General features: G+C 43.4%; 2 protein-coding genes across 4 annotated transcripts in view; one reads left to right on the forward strand and one right to left on the reverse strand.

The window, feature by feature from the left end:
* Positions 1–1,182: 1,182 nt before the first annotated feature.
* CPT2 (carnitine palmitoyltransferase 2) lies at positions 1,183–21,193 on the reverse strand. 3 transcript variants are annotated; one of them, XM_081485262.1, is made up of 5 exons: positions 20,909–21,193; positions 11,650–11,730; positions 9,686–9,792; positions 2,880–4,112; positions 1,183–1,808 (listed from the first exon to the last, which is right to left on the reverse strand). In XM_081485262.1, exons 1-5 carry the CDS (start codon positions 21,058–21,060, stop codon positions 1,474–1,476), a joined length of 1,908 nt encoding a protein of 635 aa, XP_081341388.1. In that variant the 5' UTR covers positions 21,061–21,193; the 3' UTR covers positions 1,183–1,473. The 3 variants fall into 3 exon arrangements, with proteins under 3 accessions (XP_081341388.1, XP_081341387.1, XP_081341389.1); XM_081485261.1 differs by having other exon boundaries at positions 1,183–1,805; positions 2,808–4,112; XM_081485263.1 differs by having other exon boundaries at positions 1,183–1,805; positions 2,808–4,141.
* The window catches only part of SLC1A7 (solute carrier family 1 member 7), a 100,007-nt gene continuing 98,237 nt past the window's right edge, over positions 20,732–22,501 (forward strand). Inside the window, exon 1 of the mRNA XM_081485267.1 lies at positions 20,732–20,794. The gene's annotated coding sequence lies outside the window, so the exon portion shown is untranslated. The remainder of the gene's footprint in view (positions 20,795–22,501) is intronic.

The raw sequence follows: 22,501 nt of genomic DNA on the forward strand, positions 1-22,501 counted from the left end.
ATATATACTTTTTCATCAAGCTTGAACTGAGGCTTTGGTCTTAAGAGCTCCTGCTATGGGGAACTTGCTATTCAACAGAGGTGAGTATTTCACTAAGGAATACAACAGTGGCAGCAGAGACATCACAGAGAAAGAGAGCAGAGACTCAGCTCCAACTGTGCGCTGGGTACTTTACTATATTGTTACAGCTAATTCTTATAAACATCCCCATGCTACAGGAATTATCCCCATTTTACAAAGGAACTCACAGACCAGAAAGACAAAAGAACTTGCCTATAGCCATAAAGTAAGGACATGGTGGAACCAAGATACTGAGTTCAGATACTCCTGATCATGTTTGCTGAATGAAAGCAGCATATGTTCATGTGCACTGGCAGCCCCCAAATGCCTCTCTCTGATCAAATCACAGAGGACAGAGGACCTGGGATCTGTTGGGTATTTACCAAATGGTTACTGAGCAAAGGACAGACAGTGTTGGCTAAGAAAACAGGCAGGTGTGTTGATATGAACTGTGAGAAGGATTAAATGAGATAATGCATTGGAAGAACTTTGTGACTGGCTCATTATCAGAGTTCAAATTCCAGCTGTCCAGTAACTCACTGGGCAAGCCACTGGAAACACAGGTAAAATTAAACACAAACAAAAAACCCTTCCTTTTCAAAAACAACAGAATACTCTTCGTTTTCACATTATAGCAGTATTTTAAACAATACATTGCTAGAGCACTGATGTTCTAACAATAAATTCTGTGTTCACTTCACTCAGTGGAGAGGTTTCTATGCTCTGCACAATGTACAGAGCATAATCCGCACACAAGATTCAACTGGTAAAAATAAATACACACACACTCTTAATCTTCATTTGGCTGGAAGAATGGTGAAATAGAGCTCCCTAACTCCAAGGGTATAACCCCTTTCTTGCAGCAGGACTATTAGAATTAGGCAGTAGCAGTTTACTCCTTAGAAAAATGAAGAGGATTTTTAAAGAAACGATACCCCAGGAGAGAGAAGCAAGTTTACAGGAAAGATGTGTGTTTCCCACCATTACCTGAAGAACCAGGAGCCAACAGGAACTGTCACCTGAACTTACTACTGGAAAGCTCTTTGTGGAGATTAGGCAATTAGGTTAAACAATTAAAACAAACAAAAACCCAAAACAAAAAAGCCTAAGAGGAACCACCTCTAAGAAAGAATTAAATTTTATTTCTGCTTCAACAATAAGTACATCTGAGTTCTTTTCCAAGTCTTACCTCCTGATCAAATGTCCTTAAAACCGAAATCTCACATTATCTTTAGTTATGATCTTGGAAATGATATGTTTAGCTTTAAAACCATGGTTTTAAGGCTCAAATCTTATAGCAATGGTGCTCAGGCACCTCATAATTAGTTTCATTAGTCACAGAATAGTGTCTACTGGCTACAGAGGCCCCAGTTTTTATGCTAATGAAACAGAGGCTTTTCACTCACCCAGAAGCTAGGTTTTGATGGTTTTGCCTTCTAAGGCATCAAACATGTCTTCTAAGGCCTTCTCCACACACTGGAGAAACTCACGGGCATTGCGGCTTTGGTAGGTAGAGACGTTGCAGCCTATCCAGTTGTCCTGAACAGCATACGCAATGCCAAAACCATCAGGGACCACGGGGGCAAAGCAGCCAATGTTCACTGCTGGGCTGCTTAGCGTGCTGGTGGACAGGATGTTGTGGTTTATCTGCCTATATGCAGGGTCCAGGAACAGCTCGGGCAAGCTGATCCCTTTGGCTGCTGCCAGGTACCGCAGAGCAAACAAGTGTCGATCAAAGCCCTGGCCTGTCAGAGACAAAAAGAAAAATCAGACTCTCAGAACTGAAAGGGACCTCGCTTAGTAACACCTCCCACCCAAGATAGGAATATCCTTCACAGCATCCTCGAGAGTGGAAGAAGGGTTTGTCGACCTCTGCATTCACACCTCTACCTTGCTAAATTCTGGAGCAGTGCATTCTAGACTATTCCTTTTAAAAAAGCAGTGAAGAGCTGAGCTAAAAATCAGCCTAAGATAAACCTAATTTTTAAAAATTTGACATTGAATCAGTTTAAACAGTCACGGAAAGTATGTGGAGAACACACCATGGACTCAAAAACTAAGGTAAAACCAAATGCCCAAATCAAGTACAAAGGACAAGAAGGAGTCAGTGGAACAAAATGGAAAGGGTATTTGACCAGGTTCTAATCTCAGCCTTCCTGCTAATTTGCTGTGTGATCCTGGGCCAGTGGTCTCAGCTTCCTACCTATAAAATAGAGAAGGCTGAGACCAGAATGTCTTGGCGGTCCCTTTCAGTTCCAGGACTTTGCCATAGGAAAAGACTGGACTATGTGATCCTTCAGGTCCTTCCTAGGTCTTGAATTTTATCAGAAAGGAGCAAAATGATGCCACTTAGGTAGGGAAAAGCTTCTGAGATGGCCTATTTACACACAGCCAACACACTACAACTAGGCTGAAGTAAGAGAGGCCGTGGGCTTAGAAATCCTGCATTGTCAAAAATGAGGCTGAAGACCAATAAATAATAGGAAGAGAGTATGTGACACAGTTGAAAGTGACCTTAAATGAGGATGATGCATTTAAGTCAGACGCATCGCCCCATTCCTGCTCAGGGGGAGAGAATGTTCTGTCCCTAGTGGCTAGTCTGGCTGTTCAGACTGCTAAGGAAAAAATAATAATCAGTTGGCAGATGGATTAAGCCTAGAGAAGGGTGGAAATCAGAATAGTACTGAGGCATACCCCGTAGCTGAGGGCAACAAGACCAAACGGCATGCTTCCCAACCCCGTCTCACCCATCGCTGCTTCTCTGGTCAGCTGGTTGTGGTACGTGGAGCACTTGGCCATCATCTGCTGAAGCTCTCCAGCGCTGTGCTTGGAAGGCTCCCTGACAAAGGCCTCGGAGCACCTCTTTGTGAAGATGGAGGCTGGGCGGATGGTCTCGGTGCGGCCGTGCTTGAATGCTGCAGTGCTACAGGACTCATAGGTGGCCACCGTCTGCCCGTACTGCCGCAGGAAGGCCATCTGGAAGGCCAGCTGAGCCATCGAGTCAGGGCTCAGCTTCTGCTTCTTCAGGAATTCTCTGCCTCCTCTCTGAAACCGGATGTAGTCAATGGTGAGGGTTTTCACGGTGGCATCAAATTTTTCCTTAGCAGCGCTAATGCCAGTCTTTAAAGCATCGCTCAGCTTGAAGGTGAGTTTTTTCACGGCCACAGAGGAGTCAGTGCTGGCCGGCTGGCTCTGGGGAGTGATGGCAGGGGCCTGAGTGCTATCTTTAAACACTTCATTAAAAAACCTGAGCACTGCAACACCATCGCCCCAGGCATGCTCAAAGTGGACGGCAGCAGTGCCATCCTTGGCTATAATCAGGTTAAAGGATTTGTCAAACCAGCGGTTTGTGCCGTCACCATGCAGCATGCTGTGGGACAAGTGGACAAAGTCCTTAATGGGGAAGTCATCTAGGCAGAGACAGAACACAGCCGAGTCCACTTTCCTCAGGGTCTCCTCGTTGCCACCACTCACCAGCTTCTGTCTGAGCTCTGCCCAGATGTCCCGGTTCTCACTAGTCAGATAGGAAAGCGGAAACTCGGGGGCCGGGCTATTGTCTGACAGAATGTACTTCAGATGAGCCTGGATTTTGGAGGCACTCACAATGTTCCCATCTTGATCCAGGACATCAAAGATATAGAAATGTCCTTTTCTTAGGACCAGGAGGTGTCTGGCCTTGTCATCAGTGAAGAGTTCATCTCGATGGGGTCTGGGTAAACGAGTTGAATTGAAAAGCTGATAATACTGGGACATGTCCAGGGGATATGCATTGACCAAGTAGGCAGCATACCAAGACAGAAAGGAAGGCACAAAGCGTATGAATCTCTTGAAGGTATCAGTATCACTTTTGGCAGGGTTCAAATGGAACACTTCTGGCTCCAGGAGGTCAGCCCGAAGTGTCTTCAGAAACCGGATGGCAGAGACAGTCATGTTGGTTGCCCGGGTGAGCTGGTCATTATACTCGGACTTTGGGTCAGGGTTGAATGACATAAATGGATTAAAGTTCAGGACAACAGGATCTCGAGCAGTTAAATACATATCAAACCAGGGGCCTAAAAAATAAAAATGAACAATAGAGTTCCTAAAGAGAGAATGTGAGAAAGAAAAAAAAGAAAAATCAAGCATATTCAGAAGAAATGACATTCAGTGAAATGACATTCACTTTCAGAGGGTGGAATTTTCTGATTTTTTTTTTTTTTTTTGCTTTGCAATAATTCAAAAACATTAAACGGGATCATATAATATGTGGTCTTTTGCATCTGACTTCTATCACTTCTGGGCTTCTCAGTAGCTCTAGTGGTAAAGAACCCACCTGCCAATGTAGGAGACACAAGAGATGCGGGTTCGATCCCTGGGTCAGGAAGATCCATTGCAGTACAAAAAAACAACCCACTCTAGTATTCTTGCCTGGAAATTTTCTTGAACAGAGGAGCCTGGTGGGCTACAGTCCATGTGGCTGTAAAGAGTTGACATGACTAAGCAATTGAACACACACTCCATTTACTTTATAATAATGTTTTGGAGGTTCATCCACACTGTAGCATGTATCGGTTCTTCATTTCTTTTTATTGCTAAGTAATGTTCCAATAATATACTGTATCTTATTTATCCATTCATCTGTAGATGGACATTTGGATTGTTTCCACTTCTTGGTTATTACAATGCTAGTGCTTTTTTTGTGTGTGGACATATGTTCTCAGTTCTCTTGGAAGATATATCTAGGAAAGGGATTGCTAGGTCATATGGGAAGTCTACTCTAACTCTTTGCTTTTTGACTGAGATTTAAAAATTTTTTTTTCTTTTTTTTATTGAAGTATAGTTGATTTGGAGAAGGCAATGGCACCCCACTCCAGTACTCTTGCCTGGAAAATCCCATGGACGGAGGAGCCTGGCGGGCTGCAGTCCATGGGGTCACTGGGTCGGACACGACTGAGCGACTCCACTTTCACTTTTCACTTTCATGCCCTGGAGAAGGAAATGGCAACCCACTCCAGTACTCTTGCCTGGAGAATCCCAGGGGCAGGGGAGCCTGGTGGGCTGCCGTCTATGGGGTCACACAGAGTCGGACACAACTGACATGACTTAGCAGCAGCAGCAGCATAGTTGATTTACAATGTTGTGTTAGTTCAGGTGTAGAGCAAAGTGATTCAGTTATACATACACCTAGTCTTTTTCAGATACTTATGCATTATAGATTATTACAAGATATTGAATATAGTTCCTTGTGCTACACAGTAGGTCCTTGCTGTTTATCTATCTTAGATATATTGGTATCTGTTAATCCCAAACTCCTAATTTATCCCTCCCCCACCACCTTTCCCCTTTTGGTAATCATAAGTTTATTTTCATGTCTGTGAGTCTGTCTCAAACATGTTTTAGAAATAAGCTCATCTGTATATTTTAGATTCCACATGCGATAACATATGATGGTTATCATTCTCTGACTTACTTAAGTATATTTGATAATCTCTAGGTCCATCCATGTTGCTGCAAATGGCATTATTTCATTTTTTGATAGCTGAGTAATATTCCATTGTGTGTGTGTATATACATATATATATATACACATACACCCCACATCTTCTTTATCCATTCACCTATTGATGGACATTTAGGCTGCTTTCATGTCTTGGCTATTGTAAATAGTGCAGTTATGAACACTGGGGAGCATGTACCTTTATGAAGCAGAGTTTTTCTCCGGATATAGGCCCATATATATGCATATATGCTGGATCACATAGTAACCCTATTTTTAGTTTTTAAAGGAACCTCCATACTGTTCCCCATAGTGGCTGCACCAACTTACATTCCCACCAGTAGTGTAGGAGGGCTCCCTTTTCTCCACACCCTCTCTGGCATTTATTATTTGCAGATCTTTTTAATGATGACTATTTTAATTGATGTGAGGCAATACCTCATATTTTTTTCCTCAAATAATTGGCGATGTTGAGCATCTCTTCATGTGCCCATTGGCTATCTCTATATGTCTTCTTTGGTGAAATGTTTATTTAGGTCTTCTTCCCATTTTTTTGATTCGGCTGTTTGTTTTTTTATATTGAACTGTATGAGCTGTTTGTACATTTTGGAGACTAATCCCTGTTGGTTATGTTATTTGCAAATATTTTCTCTCATTTCACAGGTTGTCTTTTTGTTTTGTTTATGGTTTCCTTTGCTGTGCTTTTAAAGCTTTAAAGTTTAATTAGGTCCCATCACTTATTTTTGCTTTTATTTCCATTACTCTAGGAGACAGACCTAAAAAAAACATTGCTATGGTTCATGTCAAAGACTATTCTCCTTGTTTTTCTCTAGTAGCTTTATAGTATCTGATCTTATACTTAGGTCTTTAATCATTTTGAGTTATTTTTGTATATGGTATTAGAGAATGTTTTAACTTCGTTCTTTTACATGTAGTTGTCCAGTTTTCCCAGCACCATTATTAAAGAGACTGTCTTGTCTCCACTGTATATTCTTGCCTACTTTGTGACAGATTAATTGACCGTAGGTGTGTGGATTTATTTCTGGGCTCTCTATTCTGTTCCACTGATACATATGTCTGTTTTTATGCCAATACCATCAATCATGTGCACACCCTTTGTTCAGCCTGGCCATACTCCAAGCCCTTTGGGCTGTCTCCCCACAGCCAAACCATGTCCTACCCCTGGGTCTGCCCTCTGAAACCTAAGTTTCAGCACCCAGTTGCTGCACACACCAGCAGGCAGGTGTCTTGGGCTCAGAAGTGAGGCAATATGGCCTGGACCCTCTGTGGTGTCTCTCCACTCTGCAGCATGGGAAGCCAGCTCCTACACTCTCCTCTCCAGCCTCTGAAGCTCCCTATCTGTCCTGGTGGATCTCATAGTCAGTGAAGGAGCTTGCCAGGGTGAGGAAGAGGTCATCTTTCACAGCTCCCTCCCAGGAGCACAGGTCCTGTCCCACTTCCCCTTCTCCCTTTTCCCTTCATCCTACCCAGTTAAGTGAGGACCTTCCTTGCAGCTTTGGTTGTATGGGATCTCTGCAAGCTTTCAGTAGATATTCTGTGAGAACTGTTCCACATGTAGAAATATTTCTGACTTATCTGTGGAAAGAGGTGAATTCCATGTCCTTCTACGCCACCATCTTGAACCAGAACTCTTATGTTTAATCTTTTGAGGAATTGCCAAGCTGTCTTCCAAAGTGGCTGCACCATTACCACCAGCAATGTACAAGGGTTCCAATTTCTCCACATCCCCAGCAACAGTTGTTACCATTCAGTTCAGTTCAGTTGCACAACTGTTTTCGACTCTTCGTGACCCACTGGACTGCAGCACGCCAGGTTTCCCTGTCCATCACCAACTCCTCGAGTTTTCTCAAACTCATGTCCATTGAGTCGGTGATGCCATCCAACCATCTTGTGCTCTGTCGTCCCCTTCTCCTCCTGTTTTCAATCTTTCCCAGCATCAGGGTCTTTTCCAATGAGTCAGTTTTTCACATCAGATAGCCAAAGTATTGGAGTTTCAGCTTCACCATCAATCTTTCCAATGAATATTCAGGACTGATTTCCTTTAGGATGGACTGGTTGGATCTCCTTGCAGTCCAAGGAACTCTCAAGAGTCTTCTCCAGCACCACAGTTCAAAAACATCAATTCTTTGGCACTCAGCATTCTTTATGGTCCAACTCTCACATCCGTACATGACTACTTGAAAAACCATAGCTTTGACTAGATGGATCTTTATTGGCAAAGTAATGTCTCTGCTTTTTAATATGCTGTCAAGCTTTTCTTCCAAGGAGCAAGCATCTTTTAATTTCATGACTGCAGTCACCATCTGCAGTAATTTTGGAGCCCAAGAAAATAAAGTCTTACACTGTTTCCATTGTTTCTCCATCTATTTGCCATGAAGGGATGGGACCGGATGCCGTGATCTTTGTTTTTTGAATATTGAGTTTTAAGCCAGCTTTTTCAGAAACTCTCCTCTTTCATTTTCATCAAGAGTCTCTTCAGTTCCTCTTTGCTTTCTGCCATAAGGGTAGTGTCATCTGCATATCTGAGGTTATTGATATTTCTCCTGGCAATCTTGATTCCAGCTTGTGCTTCATCAGGCCCAGCACTTCACATGATGTACTCTGCATTTAAGTTAAATAAGCAGGGTGACAGTATACAGCCTTGACATACTCCTTTCCCGATTTGGAACCAGTCTGTTGTTTCATTGTTGGAGAAGACTCTTGAGAGTCCCTTGGACTGCAAGGAGATCCAACCAGTCCATCCTAAAGGAGATCAGCCCTGGGTGTTCATTGAAGGACCTGCGTTTGATCCCTGGGTTGGGAAGATCCCCTGAAGAAGGGAATGGCTACCCACTCCAGCATCCTTGTCTGAAGAATCCCACGACAGAGGAGCCTGGTGGGCTACAGTCCATGGGATCACAAAGAGTTGGACACGACTGAGCGACTAAGCACAGCATAGCATACTGTGACAATAAGGGGATGGAAATGTGGTGAGAGAGACCGATAAATCCTAACCTTTTATAGTGAGACATCAATAGATAATGCCTAAAACTAAAAAAGATGCATTAATATGAGTAAGTAATTTAGAGAATGGGGCAAAATGAGAAGTGAGAAATTAAGTCAAGGTCAGGAAACTGCTGCTTCTCATAACAAGCATGAGAAAACTATTTGATTCTTTAAATGATATGCATGTATAACCTTATTACAAACATAAACTGAGTTAAAAGAAATGCAGTGGGAACGGAAGTGGAAGCAACTAACTCTGAATGGGAAGGGCTAAAGGTTTTGTAAAAAAATCATCCTACCCAGATCTGGTCTTTTTTCTGCCTTTTTCAAATTGAGATGTAATTGATATATAAAATATTAGCTTCAAGTGTACAACATAATGATTCGGTATTTGTATATCCTGTAAAATGCTCAGCACATCCAACACCATACACACTTTTAAAAATTTTTTTCTTATTTGAAGTTTTAAGATCCATACTCAGAGCAACTTTCAAATACACAATACAGTATTGACTATAGTCACCAAGTTGCATATTGCATTCCCAGGACTTACTTATTTCATAACTGGAAGTCTATACCTTTTGATCCTCTTCACCATTTTGCCAGCCCCTACTCCCAACCTCTGACAACCATCTTAACTGGGTCTTAAAGGAAGAATTTGCCAGGTGAAAAAAGGTGGTGGGAACAACATGGATTAAGGCCCAGAAGAATGAAAAGACTAAGGGGTCGAGGGAAGAAGCTACTCAGTTTTGCTGAAGCATGGGTGTGTCAGGGAGGATGGTAAAGACGAGGCTGGAGTGGACAGCTGGGCCAGACAACAAAGGACCTAGAATGATACATACAGGACACAGGACTATATCCTGCATCCTTTTCAGACAGAACCAATGATTAGGTTCTGTCCTGATCCTATCTACAGAGCATGCAAGCCACTGCTCTTGACCACAGACTCCAGACAACACCTCAGTGGAGGAAGAACTCACTCAGCCTTAATGTGTACCTCAGGAAAAGAGGATGAGACAACACTTCACAAACGTTTTTGGTCTCACCAAAAAACACCTGTGAGACCAAAACAGGAGAGAAGATGCCCTGCTTTCCATTATGGAAGGCTCTGGAAATACCACGTTCATAGCCCTGCCTACCCACCTGAAATGTAGCTTGTATGTTTATTCTGCTTGTCCTGAGTGACCAGCTGCTCATGTAGTTCTTTTCCAATTCCAGTTTCAAAACTCTTACACAACTGTTCTGTTTTCCTGAAATGTTCAAGAAAAGACATAATCAAACCATGACAGGGAATAGGTGGTTTTTAGATTCATGGGCACAAATACATCACAGAACTCGGGGTTCCCTAGCATATCCCTAGAATCTGGGACTGAGACCAGAAAGTACCTCTGGTCAGAAGAGAATCAATCTAAGCAGATAAATCTAAGATATTTTCTTAAAATGATGGATCAGAAAGATGAATCCACATCTCATAAAACAATGTGTAGTCTAGGAGGCAGCTTGACATAGAGAAAATGACTCCAAAAGCTTTAGAGTCAAGAAGAGCTAAGTTTGAATTCTAGCTCTGTTACTTTCAAATTGTATGACCTTGGACAAGTTACTCGATCTTTCTTAGTCTGTTTCTTTATATGTTAACCCAGAAATACACCACCTTACATGATTTTTAAAATATTTATAAAGCTAAGGATTTAGGATAGTTTGAAAAATAATAATAACGGGTAGCTATTAAATCATTACCATGTCAAGAGAAGCTTCAAGTGACTAATATAGAATATTTAAAAGCGATGGATTAGCTTCCCTGATGGCTCAGTGATAAAAGAATCTGCCTGCCAATGCAAGAGATGTGGGTTCGATTCCTGGGTGGGGAAGATCCCCTGGAGAAGGAAATGGCAACCCACTTTAGTATTCTTGCCTGGAAAATCCCATGGACAGAGGAGCCTGGCAGGCTACAGTCCATGGGGTCACAAAAGTGATGGACATGACTTAGTGACTAAACAACAGCAAAAAGACAGTGGACAGTTCATCTGTTTTTTTCCATCACTGTCCACTGAAGGACTCCATGTGATTCTAATGACAAGGCCAGTGTTCTGCACAACAAATTCCCATTGTGGAAAAAGAGTACCACACCAGGATACAACAGCCTGATGGAATCCTTTTTTTTTTTTACAAAATCCAATATTATTTTCCACTTCCAGGCTGAATTAGTTTCCCATGATTGCCAAAACAAAGTGCCACAGACCAGATGGCTTAAGACAACAGAAGTGTATTCTCTCATAGTTCTGGAGGCTAGAAGTACAGAATCAAGGTGCTGACAAGACCATATTCTCTCTGAGACTCTCGGGGAGAATCTGTTCCAGGCCTTTCTCTTCGCTTGTGGTGTTATCAGGTATCCTTGGCATTCCTTAGCTTGTTACTACACTCCAACCTGCCTCTGTCTTTACATGGCTGTCTCTTTATCCCTTCTAAGGACTGGAATAAGGACTAAGCCTTCTCTATTAATAGTATGACCTCATCTTAATGGACATGAGTTTGAGCAAGCTCCGGGAGTTGGTGATAGACAGGGAAGCCTGGCATGCTGCAGTCCATGGGGTCACAAAGAGTCAGACATGACTGAGTGACTGAACTGAACTGCTCTTAACTAATTACACATACAACTACCCTCTTTCCAATAAGGTCACATACTGAGGTTTTTGAGAAGGGAGTGAATTTAGGCGACATACTATCCAACCCAGTACATAAGCTCACCAAGCAAACTTCTGGTCTGCCACTTGCTCTCCTCAATGAAGCTGCCTACCAAGAGAACATGCCCTCTGCAAATGACCAGTGCCAGCTAGCTGACGAGGTAAAATCTGCCAGGGCAGTGCAAATTTGGCATTCTAGCGTCTAAACCATTGCCTATTGAGTCAAGTTAAAGAGTCTCACCTTAGGGTTTGGTCAGCTCTTCATGAGTGAAAATCTATTTCCTGAACTTGCAAATGTAAAGACTAGGTCTCAGGTGCCTGAGGACCCAGTCAAATCATAGACACTCCCCGAAGATTGGTCCACCACCACTTGTCAGCTTCTCCTGAGCCACCCAACCATGGTCATTTGGGTTTCTCGGCATTTACCTGAACTGGCTGTCATCCAACAGAGGCTTCTGTGCACTGAGGTATCTCCTAACGGTGTCTTCAAGTTTGGGAATAGGCAGCCTGGGGAGAAAGCAAGGTCAGTGTAATGGTGACAAGATGTAGAAGACGTTAGTTAGCTCGCCAACCCAAACTCATAAATAATTACTGGATAATTAAATTCTTTCAAAAAAACACACACACAAAAACAAAACAATAGGAAGCCTAAGCCACTGACAAATGAGAATAGATGAATTTAAGTATCAACGGTACTCCCTTTATTTTCCAGGTAGAAGAATAACCTTTTAATATATTAATGATGACTTTCATAAGCTAAATTAGTAAATATAGTAACAAATTCAAAATGGGTAAGCAGAAGCAGCCAAAATATTTCTGATTCCTGTCACAATTATAATACCTGTGTTAACACTGTACTGGCATAGATTTTAATTCTACCCTTACTTTGAACAACAGTCTTTTTCTCTCCTAAGATGAAAAAAAGTTCTATTTTTAAATTTATTGGTGTATTTTTGACAGAGAATCATACAAAAGAGAAACACGGGTCTATCCATGGGCCAGCCAACCAAGGGATGGACTGTCAAGTCACGCCCAGCTCACCAGGAGTCCTGTGAGGAATGGATATTCTTGGGTATTATGCTTAGTGAAATACGTCAGACAGAGAAAGACAAATACTGTATGATATCCTTTATATGTGAAATTTAAAAATAAAACTAGTGAATATAACAAGAAACACAGATATAGAAAACAAACTAAGTGTTTACTAGTGGGGAGAAGGAAGCAGTGAAGGGCAAAACAGGGGTAGGGGGTTAAGAGACAAAAACTACTATGTACAAAATAAGCTACATGGATGTATTGTATAGCACATCGAATATAGCCACCATTTTATATTAACTATAAATGGAGTACAATCTTTAAAAATTATCAGTCACTATGTTATACACATGAAACTTACATAATACTATAAACCTACTATATCTCAATTTTTTAAGTGTCAATTTTATGGCATGTGAATTATATCTCAATAAAGCTGTTAGAAATTTTTCTAAACAAGTTATGTTCATCTCTGGTGATCAATTTTTTCCTCAGTAAGATGAGGGAACTGAAAGAGACTGTTTCTAAGGCTCCTTTACAATTCTGTGACCACAACCTCAGGAATCCTGTTGATTCCTCCTGTGGCCAAGGCAGCAGAACTGCACAATGGTGAAGAGGGCAGACTCGGGCATCATCATTCACAGTTGTGTGACTCTGGGCATGCTGCTGCTCTGCACGTAACCTTCCTCATACATAAAATGGAGATGATACTAATACGTACGTTCCAGTGTTCTGTGCAAACTCAATGAGGCAACACATGACACAGACTCAGAACAGTGGCTGGCACACAGTAAGCACTTGACTGTTGCTGTTCAGTTGCTCCGTTGTGTCCCACTCTTTGCGACTCCAGGGACTGCAGCACGCCAGGCTTCCCTGTCCTTCACCATCTCCCACAGCTTGCTCAGACTCATGTCCATTGAGTCAGTGATGCCATCCAACCATCTCGTCCTCTGTCATCCTCCTCTCCTCCTGCCTTCAATCTTTCCCAGTATCAGGGTCTTTTCTAATGAGTCGGCTCTTCCCATCAGGTGGCCAAAGTATAGGAATTTCAGCCTCAGCATCTGTCCCTCCAATGAATATTCAGGATTGATTCCCTTTAGGATTGACTGGTTTGATCTCCTTGCTGTGGAAGGGACTCTCAAGAGTCTTCTCCAGCACCACAGTTCGAAGGCATCAGTTCTTTGGCGCTCAGCCTTTATGGTCCAACTCTCACATCCATAAGTGACTACTAGAAAAACCATAGCTTTGACAATACAGACTTTTGTCAGCAAAGTAATGTCTCTGTTTTTTAATACACCATCTATGTTTGTCATTGCTTTTCTTCTGATAAATACGTTTTTTTAACTTACTCGGTCGTCAAGTCCTATAGATTCAAACTCTGCTCATGTTCCTAGGGAAGTAGCTCATCATCTCTCCCTCAGCGCCTGGAATGAGGTTTCACCATATTGGTATTTTGCCTACCCCAAACTTTCTCACTTCTTTTAGTAACAGCATGCTTTCTATTTAAGTCCCTGCAGTTCAGGTCGAGCTGACTCCATGCCCAGCTCCCAGGGGTGGGCTTAAAGCTTACTGGTTCAGACTCAATGAGACCTAGCAAGAACCTAAAGATGAGGGAGGGAATCTCTAACATCTGAGTTACTAAGAAATGAGTGCGAAAGCTATGCCTTAGGTGATGGCTGCCACTATGGCACCATGAGGAGAGAGCCTACCTGAGAATGGAGTCACACAAATGAAGAGTTGAGTGGGAAGGCAAATCAGGGTCTTGATGACATCGTTTGGACCTCTTAACCCAACCTGGATTTTTCAGGCCTGTGGGTTCACACATTCCTTTTGGCTAAAACCAGTTTAACTGGGGTTTCTATAACTTGCTACCACAACTGCCCTTACTGTGGCCTTTTCAGTACATGCAAAACCCTTCCTCCACAGTTCCTCAAGGAACACCAAAAGTGGTTTCAAAGGCACAGCTGTAGTTCCTTGAGCTCCTTGAGGGGTTATTCACCAGGTGCCTTGAAAAGAGCTATAGAGCTAAAGCCTTAAGAGAGGCCTGGTAGGTTCATTTTAACCATGTGGGTTCTCTTTCCCCACCCTCTATCAAAGAACTCCATCCCCATCTAAACACCATTTGCTATAATAAAGATGGAAGAAAAGTTAGCACCAACTGGATTTATCTCCTGTCTAAGTGACTCTGATATCAATATCTAAGAAGCCTCCAAGCAGTAGGTGTTTTATTATTCTCCCTGCAAGAACACAGCTATAAAGTCTTTTTTATTTTTACACAATCTAGTTATTATTCTGGTAAAATCATCCTGGTTGTCAAGACAATTTATCTGCAGAACATGCCTTTGGGGCTCAGAGCATTACTGTTTCTATCTGTTATCCTCCACACCTTGGAAACTTGGGCCTCATCTGCCTCCCATGTGAATTCTAGAGAACATGCCCATTATGTCTTGAACACCAGCTATCATCTAAAGTGATTAGGGGTTAAAAGAAATCACAAGATAATTGACAATGACTGTGGGTTAACTACAGGCCTAAAATAGTGGCCCATTACTATTTTTTTTTAAGACAGAGTGCCACTACCCCAACCCAGCCAACACACAGACACACACACACCAGCCCAACTCCAGTAACTTAGGGCCCCAGTGATGCTTCTTCACTTTGAGCTGGGCCTCCCATCAGCTTCTCAAAATTTCTGAACACGTCATGCATTTTCAGACTTCTGTTTCTTAGCATGTGCTGTTCTATCCTTCCCTCACTTCTCTCATGTGGTGATCTTCAAATTCCAACTCAAATATCACCTCCTCTATGAAGCTTCCTTTCTCTTCCAGGCACTAAGTCACTCCCACCACCACATTCATGCAATGCAATATGCAACAAATATTTAAGGTAGTTATAGTACTTGAAATATCTACTGAGTATTTAATATATGCCTGGCTTTGTGCTAAGTGTTTTATATCAGGGTATTTAACTTTAACAACCCTGAGAGGAAGGTAATATTAACACCCCATTTTTAGGTTACATGATTGTCTCACAGCCATGAAGCTAGTAAGTAGAACTGGATTAAAAATCAAATCTGACTCCTATCTCATGACCGTAACCACCACGAGATGCCGCTTCCCACTGATCCATTATACCATAACTATATCTGCTTACCTGTCAAATCTCCCCCACTATACAGTAAGCTCCTCACCATGACTGACTGGTCTCCAAATTCATGTTGATCAATGTTTATCAAGTTAATAATGTAAATGTGTAGGTCAGGTTGATCCACCCTTTGTCTTCTCCAGACTTGTGGTTTTATATTATGAGATTAATTGCTCAGTGCATAAAATACAACCCTGAAAATAAAACACTTAACTGAATTGCACACCTAAACATAGTTAAAATGGTAAATTTTAAGTTTTGCGTATTTGACCACACTAAAAAAGAACAAAGAAAAAAAAAACATAATAGCTGGAAACCAAGCAAATGATACTGCACGGCTTCCTAGAAGAAAGCAAGTCCACAGTCACTTGATTAAAAGGCAGTGATATGACAGAAAAAGGATGAGGGAAGAAGGGAGGTCCAGTTGGACCACCTAATACTGATACTAAGAGGCTAGTCCTTCTCTTGCCAACTAACAAGAGAAGATGCCAACTATTTTGGCATTTTACCTCACTCTACCCTCACGACAGCCCTATGAACTGGGCATTCTGATACTACTTTGCAGGTAAGAACTAGGGCTCAAAGAAGTTGACAGAAGTGCCTGAAGTTATAGAGTGTCAGATCTGGAATCTAAAACTAAGTTCTACCAGACTTCAAGCCTGGGCTTTTCATTAAGTGTGACAAGATATTACAATGAGTGTGAAAGATAATATAATTTACCTCTCTAGAATCTCAGAGATAAGGAATCTCATCTAACTCTCAACATACAGGTGAGGAAGTGGAGGCCTGGGGGAGTCATTGTTTACAGAGTTACATACAGGTGATGGGTGCTAATATTTGTAGCTCCAGGATATTATATTCTTCTCAGCTTTCTAATTCTACAGTGGAGAAAATCCCTCTGATCTTAAACCTGGGTGGGGCCCAGGCCTATCTAAAAGTTAAAGGCCAACTGCTGCTGGGCTTGGCAAGTGAAGACAGACTCTGTCATCCCTCACCTTTCCCCTACATACAGGCTCAGCTCAGACACAGGAGGTCAAGGCTTATCTCACAGGAACAGGGACTTTTTCTTTCTCTTCCCAGACCTCCTACCAAATTTAAACAGCAGGGTTGGGACTAGATAATCTCATTTTAGTCTGTTTTAGAAGTCTGCACACTGTAACTTCATAAGAATCACCTCAGATGATATTCCTGAGAAGGTGGGGGTGGGCAGTTAAGGGTTAAAGGGTTCCTGGTTGTAGAGAAAAAGAGCAACCTAGTAGTTGTGGGGGATGTCTGTGACAATCTTGGTTCTATTTACAATGACAGTTGGTCTCCAACCCCCGGACTTCGAGATCCCTGACGGGCAGCTTGGTAAGAAAGGAAGTAAAAAGGGTTTTTGAAAGAAATTTGGAACTTTGCACTAGGAACTAACTGATAAGCAGGTAGAGAAGTTAAAGTTTGATTGTAGAGGGTGAAGGAATTTGGGGAAATTACTAATACTGGAGGAGACCTGGCAGCTTAATTTAAGGCTGGGAGTTCAAAGACTGGGAAAAATGGAAGCTGAATTAAAGAAATACTGGGTGAGGGAAGGAGAGAGGAAGATGTATTGGGGCTGTTTCATAGGGGAAGTAGATTCTGGAAGAAGTGTTAAGAAGGTGGGGGGAGTAGCTATGGTGAAGAGGCATCGAATTTGGGTGGGCTCTGGCTCTAATACATTTCAGTATTCTTGCCTAGAGAACCCCATGAACAGTATAAAAAGGCAAAAAGATAGGACACTGAAAGATGAACTCCCCAAGTTGGTAGGTGCCCAATATGCTACCAGAGATCAGTGGAGAAATAACTACAGAAAGAAGGAAGAGACGGAGCCAAAGCAAAAACAATACCCAGCTGTGGATTTGACTGGTGATCGAAGCAAAGCCCAATGCTGTAAAGAGCAACATTGCATAGGAACCTGATATGTTAGGTCCATGAATCAAGGCAAATTGGAAGTGGTCTAACAGGAGATGGCAAGAATGAACATCGACATTTTAGAGGTCACCAAACTAAAATGGACTGGAATGGGTGAATTTAACTCAGATGACCATTATATCTACTACTGTGGGCAAGAATCCCTTAGAAGAAATGGAGTAGCCATCATAGTCAACAAGAGTCCAAAATGCAGTACTTGGATGCAATCTTAAAAAAGACAGAATGATCTCTGTTCGTTTCCAGGGCAAATCATTCAGTATTACAGTAATCCAAGTCTATGCCCTGACCAGAAACGCTGAAGAAGCTGAAGTTGAATGGTTCTATGAAGACCTACAAGATCTTCTAGAACTAACACCCAAAAAAGATGTCCTTTTCATTATAGGGGACTGGAATGCAAAAGTAGGCAGTCAAGAGCTACCTGGAGTAAACAGGCAAATTTGGCCTTGGAGTACAAAATGAAGCAGGGCAAACGCTAATAGAATTTTTGCCAAAAGAACGCACTGGTCATAGCAAACACACTCTTCCAACAACACAAGAGACGACTTTACACATGGACATCACCAGATGGTCAATATTGAAATCAGACTGATTATATTCTTTGCAGCCAAAGATGGAGAAGCTCTAACAGTCAGCAAAAACAAGATCAAAAGCTGCCTATGGCTCAGATCATGAACTCCTCATTGCCAAATTTGGACTTAAATTGAAGAAAGTAGGGAAAACCAGTAGACCATTCAGATAAGACCTAAATCAAATCCCTTACAATTCTACAGTGGAAGTGACAAATAGATTCAAGGGATTAGATCTGATAGAGTTCCTGAAGAATTATGGACAGAGGTTCGTGACATTGTACAGGATGCAGTGATCAAGACCATCCCTAAGAAAAAGAAATGCAAAAAGGCAAAATGGTTGTCTGAGGAGGCCTTACAAATAGCTGAGAAAATAAGAGAAGCAAAAGCCAAAGGAGAAAAGGAAAGATATACCCATTTGAATGCAGAGTTGCAAAGAATAGCAAGGAGAGATAAGAAAGCCTTCCTCAGTGATCAATGCAAAGAAATAAAGGAAAACAATAGAATAGGAAAGACAAGAGATCTCTTCAAGAAAATCAGAGATACCAAGGGAATATTTCATGCAAAGATGGGCATAATAAAGGACAGAAATGGTATGGACCTAACAGAAGCAGAAGATACTAAGAAGAAGTGGCAAGAACACACAGAAGAACTATGCAAAAAAGATCTTCATGACCCAGATAACCACGATGGTGTGATCACTCACCTAGAACCAGACATCGTGGAATGCGAAGTCAAGTGGGCCTTTGGAAGCATCACTACTAACAAAGCTAGTGGAGGTGATGGAATTCCAGTTGAGCTATTTCAAATCCTAAAAGATGATACTGTGAAAGTGTTGCACTCAATATACCAGCAAACTTGGAAAATTCAACAGTGGCCACAAGACTGGAAAAGGTCAGTTTTCATCCCAATCCCAAAGAAAGGCAATGCCAAAGAATGCTCAAACTACCACACAACTGTACTCATCTCACACGCTAGCAAAGTAATGCTCAAGATTCTCCAAGCCAGACTTCAACAGTACATGAACCGTGAAATTCCAGATGTTCAAGTTGGATTTAGAAAAGGCAGAGGAACCAGAGATCAAATTGCCAACATCTGTTGGATCACTGAAAAAGCAAGACAGTTCCAAGAAAACATCTACTTCTGCTTTAATGACTATGCCAAACCTTTTGACTGTATGGATCACAACAAACTGTGGAAAATTCTTAAAGAGATTGGAATACTAGACCACCTGACCTGCCTCCTGAAAAATCTGTAGGCAGGTCAAGAAGCAACAGTTAGAACTAGACATGGAACAACAGACTGATTCCAAATTGGAAAAGGAGTACATTAAAGCTGTATACTGTCACCTTGCTTATTTAACTTATATGCAGAGTACATCATGAGAAACGCTGAGCTGGATGAAGTACAAGCTGGAATCAAGATTGCCTGGAGAAATATCAATAATCTCAGATATGCAGATGACACCACCCTTACAGCAGGAAGTGAAGAGTAATTAAAGAGCCTCTTGATGAAGGTCAAAGAGGAGAGTGGAAAAAGTTGGCTTAAAACTCAACATTCAGAAAACTAAGATCATGGCATCTGGTCCCATCACTTCATGGCGAATAGATGGGGACACAATGGAAACAGTGATAGACTTTATTTTGGGGGGCTCCAAAATCACTGCAGATGGTTACTATAGCCATGAAATTAAAAGATGCTTGCTCCTTGGAAGAAAAGTTATGACCAACCAAGACAGCATATTAAAAAGCAGAGACATTACTTTGCCGACAAAGGTCCGTCTAGTCAAGGCTATGGTTTTTCCAGTAGTCATGTATGGATGTGAGAGTTGGACTGTAAAGAAAGCTGAGCGCCGAAGAATGGATGCTTTTGAACTGTGGTGTTGGAGAAGACTCTTGAGAGTCCCTTGGACAGCAAGGAGATCCAACCAGTCCATCCTAAAGGAAACCAGTTCTGAATATTTATTGGGAGGATTGATGCTGAAGCTGAAGCTCCAATACTTTGGCCACCTGATGCGAAGAACTGACTCATTGCAAAAGACCCTGATGCTGGGAAAGATTGAAGGTGGGAGGAGAAGGGGACGACAAGAGATGAAATGGTTTGGATGGCATCACCGACTCAAAGGACATGAATTTGAATAAGCTTTGGGAGTTGGTGATTGACAGGGAAGGCTGGTGTACTGCAGTCCATGGGGTCGCAAAGAGTTGGACACGACTCAGCAACTGAACTGAACTGAACTGAACTGGATCTAATGTGAATAAAGTAAGATTTGAGGAGGAGTACTGAAGATGCTGTCTAGAATTCTGTGAGGATGGGCTGAAGTTGCAGGGAGTAGTGTGGGTTAGAGAGGATATTTTAGGTGGAGGAAGGTGGGGGTGACAGATTTCCAGGTGAAGACTGGACTTAGAATGCTGAGGACTCAGAGGGTAAGATAAATATCTGAGTCATCTTGGGGGACTGACAGGTGCTAAAACAGAAGAGGACAAGAGACATGGGGAGTGGGGCTGAGGGTTCTGGCAGCAGCTGTGAAAAAGGTGGTGGTGGGAGAAGTTGAAGGAGAGTAACTATCAGTATTATGTATCAGGAACTGGTCGATCCATATTCTGGGCAGGAATTCGAGGGACACCCTAGCTGGAAGCGTAAGAGTAATGTTGGACATATGCAGGTTGTACATTTTTTCAGAGAGAAATGTGAGAGACGATTAGATATTTGATTGGAAGTTGAGTTTTTGTAGGAGAATGAGAAGAGTTCAAGAGAGAAAATCTGAGAGAACTATGACGGTGGTGGTGGGAGGGGGAGGGGTGGATTCTGGAAGAGAACTTGAGCGTTCTGAAGTTCCAGTGCCACGAGATTTTCAGACTGGAGGATCAGCGTCCCAGGTAAAGCTTTGGAGGTGCAAGAGGGTTCGGTAGAAAAGACAAGAGTGACTGGAGAAAGACTGGGGCCGAACCCCGGCTAGCTGTGGGAGACGGGGACCTGGAAGCCGGGCTCACCTGGGCAGGCTGTCCTGGTAGTGCATAGTGGGCACGATGCTGCGCTGCAGGTACTGGCTGGGCTCCAAGCCGGTGCTCAGGGGCCGACAGGGGGCTCCCGGGCCAACGGCAAGGCCCCGGGACCAGGAGCGCAGCAGCAGGCGGGCCACCATCGTCCCAGGAGGCGGCAGCAACTAGAACGCGGAGAATTGGGAGTTCTGGTGTACAGAGACCAGGCCGCGGCCCTCAGTGCCCCGAGACGATGGGTCAGATACTACCGTACACTTTGTGCGCTTCCGCGGGGCCACTTCCGGCTCCCCAGCTCCGCCCACGGAAGGCCCCGCCCACAGGCGGGCCGCCCACAGGCGGGCCGCCCACAGGCGGGCCGCCCACAGGCGGGCCGCCCACAGGCGGGCCGCCCACAGGCGGGCCGCCCACAGGCGGGCCGCCCACAGGCGGGCCGCCCACAGGCGGGCCGCCCACAGGCGGGCCGCCCACGCACAGGCCCTGCGAGGGTCCCGCCCACCGCAGAGTGGGCGGGGCCCCGGCCTCCTCGCTTCGTTTCCTGATCTCTCGCTTAAGGGCTAAGTCGCCTCAGTCGTGTCCGACTCTGCGCGACCCCACGGACGGCAGCCCACCAGACTCCGCCGTCCCTAGGATTCTCCAGGCAAGAACACTGAAGTGGGTTGCCATTTCCTTCTCCTGATCTCTAGGCGGTCCTAAAACCAGTTCGGAAACCACGCCCTTCTCCTGTTTTGGAACAAAGTAGAAACTGGAGAAAAAGAGAAGCCGAAAAAAAGTTTTGGAATCTGATAAATGTGATCCAGACTCCGTCCGTGGGAGATCATGGGGAAAATTTTAAACGTCCATTTCCTCATTTGAAAAGATCATTCAACCCATTCTCACGTTCTTAGATATGAAAGGAAACGACTTAGTGTGGACAGTGTCTGGTGCTGTGAGCAGTAAATAAATGGTGGCTGTTGTTGTTACTGGTTTAGTCGCTAAGTCGTGTCTACTCACCCGTCAAATTTGCCCAGCACAAAATTTTTGACACACCCTGATCAGCACCACACAGCGGCCCTGCGAGCTCATTTGCGCCGGTGTTAGAAAACAAGCGTGCTTGAGGAGTTCCCTGGATGCCCAATGGTTAGGACTCCGAGCTTTCACTGCTGTAGTCTGGATTCAGTCCCTGGCGGGGGAACTAAGATACCGAAAGCCGTGCAGCGCGGCAGAAAACAAAACAACATAATTCATACAGACACTGTGTGCAGAAGCTGGAAACCATGGAGGGTTCCATCCAGTCACCACTTTTATGCAGAAAACTCCCTTTACAGCAGGACTTTTCCAAAGACAGGAAGCTCCCGCAAAACAACCCATCACACTCCCTGCTCTCAGCTGCTGCTGCTGCTGCTAAGTCGCTTCAGTCGTGTCTGACTCTGTGCGACCCCATAGACGGCAGCCTACCAGGCTCCCCCGTCCCTGGGATTCTCCAGGCAAGAACACTGGAGTGGGTTTCCATTTCCTTCTCCAATGCATGAAAGTGAAAGGTGAAAGTGAAGTCGCTCTGTCCTGTCTGACTCTTAGCAACCCCATGGACTGCAGCCTACCAGGCTC

The sequence above is a fragment of the Giraffa tippelskirchi genome, chromosome 5 (genome assembly GCF_054371585.1).
Source record: "Giraffa tippelskirchi isolate mGirTip1 chromosome 5, T2T-mGirTip1v1.2.pri, whole genome shotgun sequence".
NCBI lineage: Eukaryota > Metazoa > Chordata > Mammalia > Artiodactyla > Giraffidae > Giraffa > Giraffa tippelskirchi.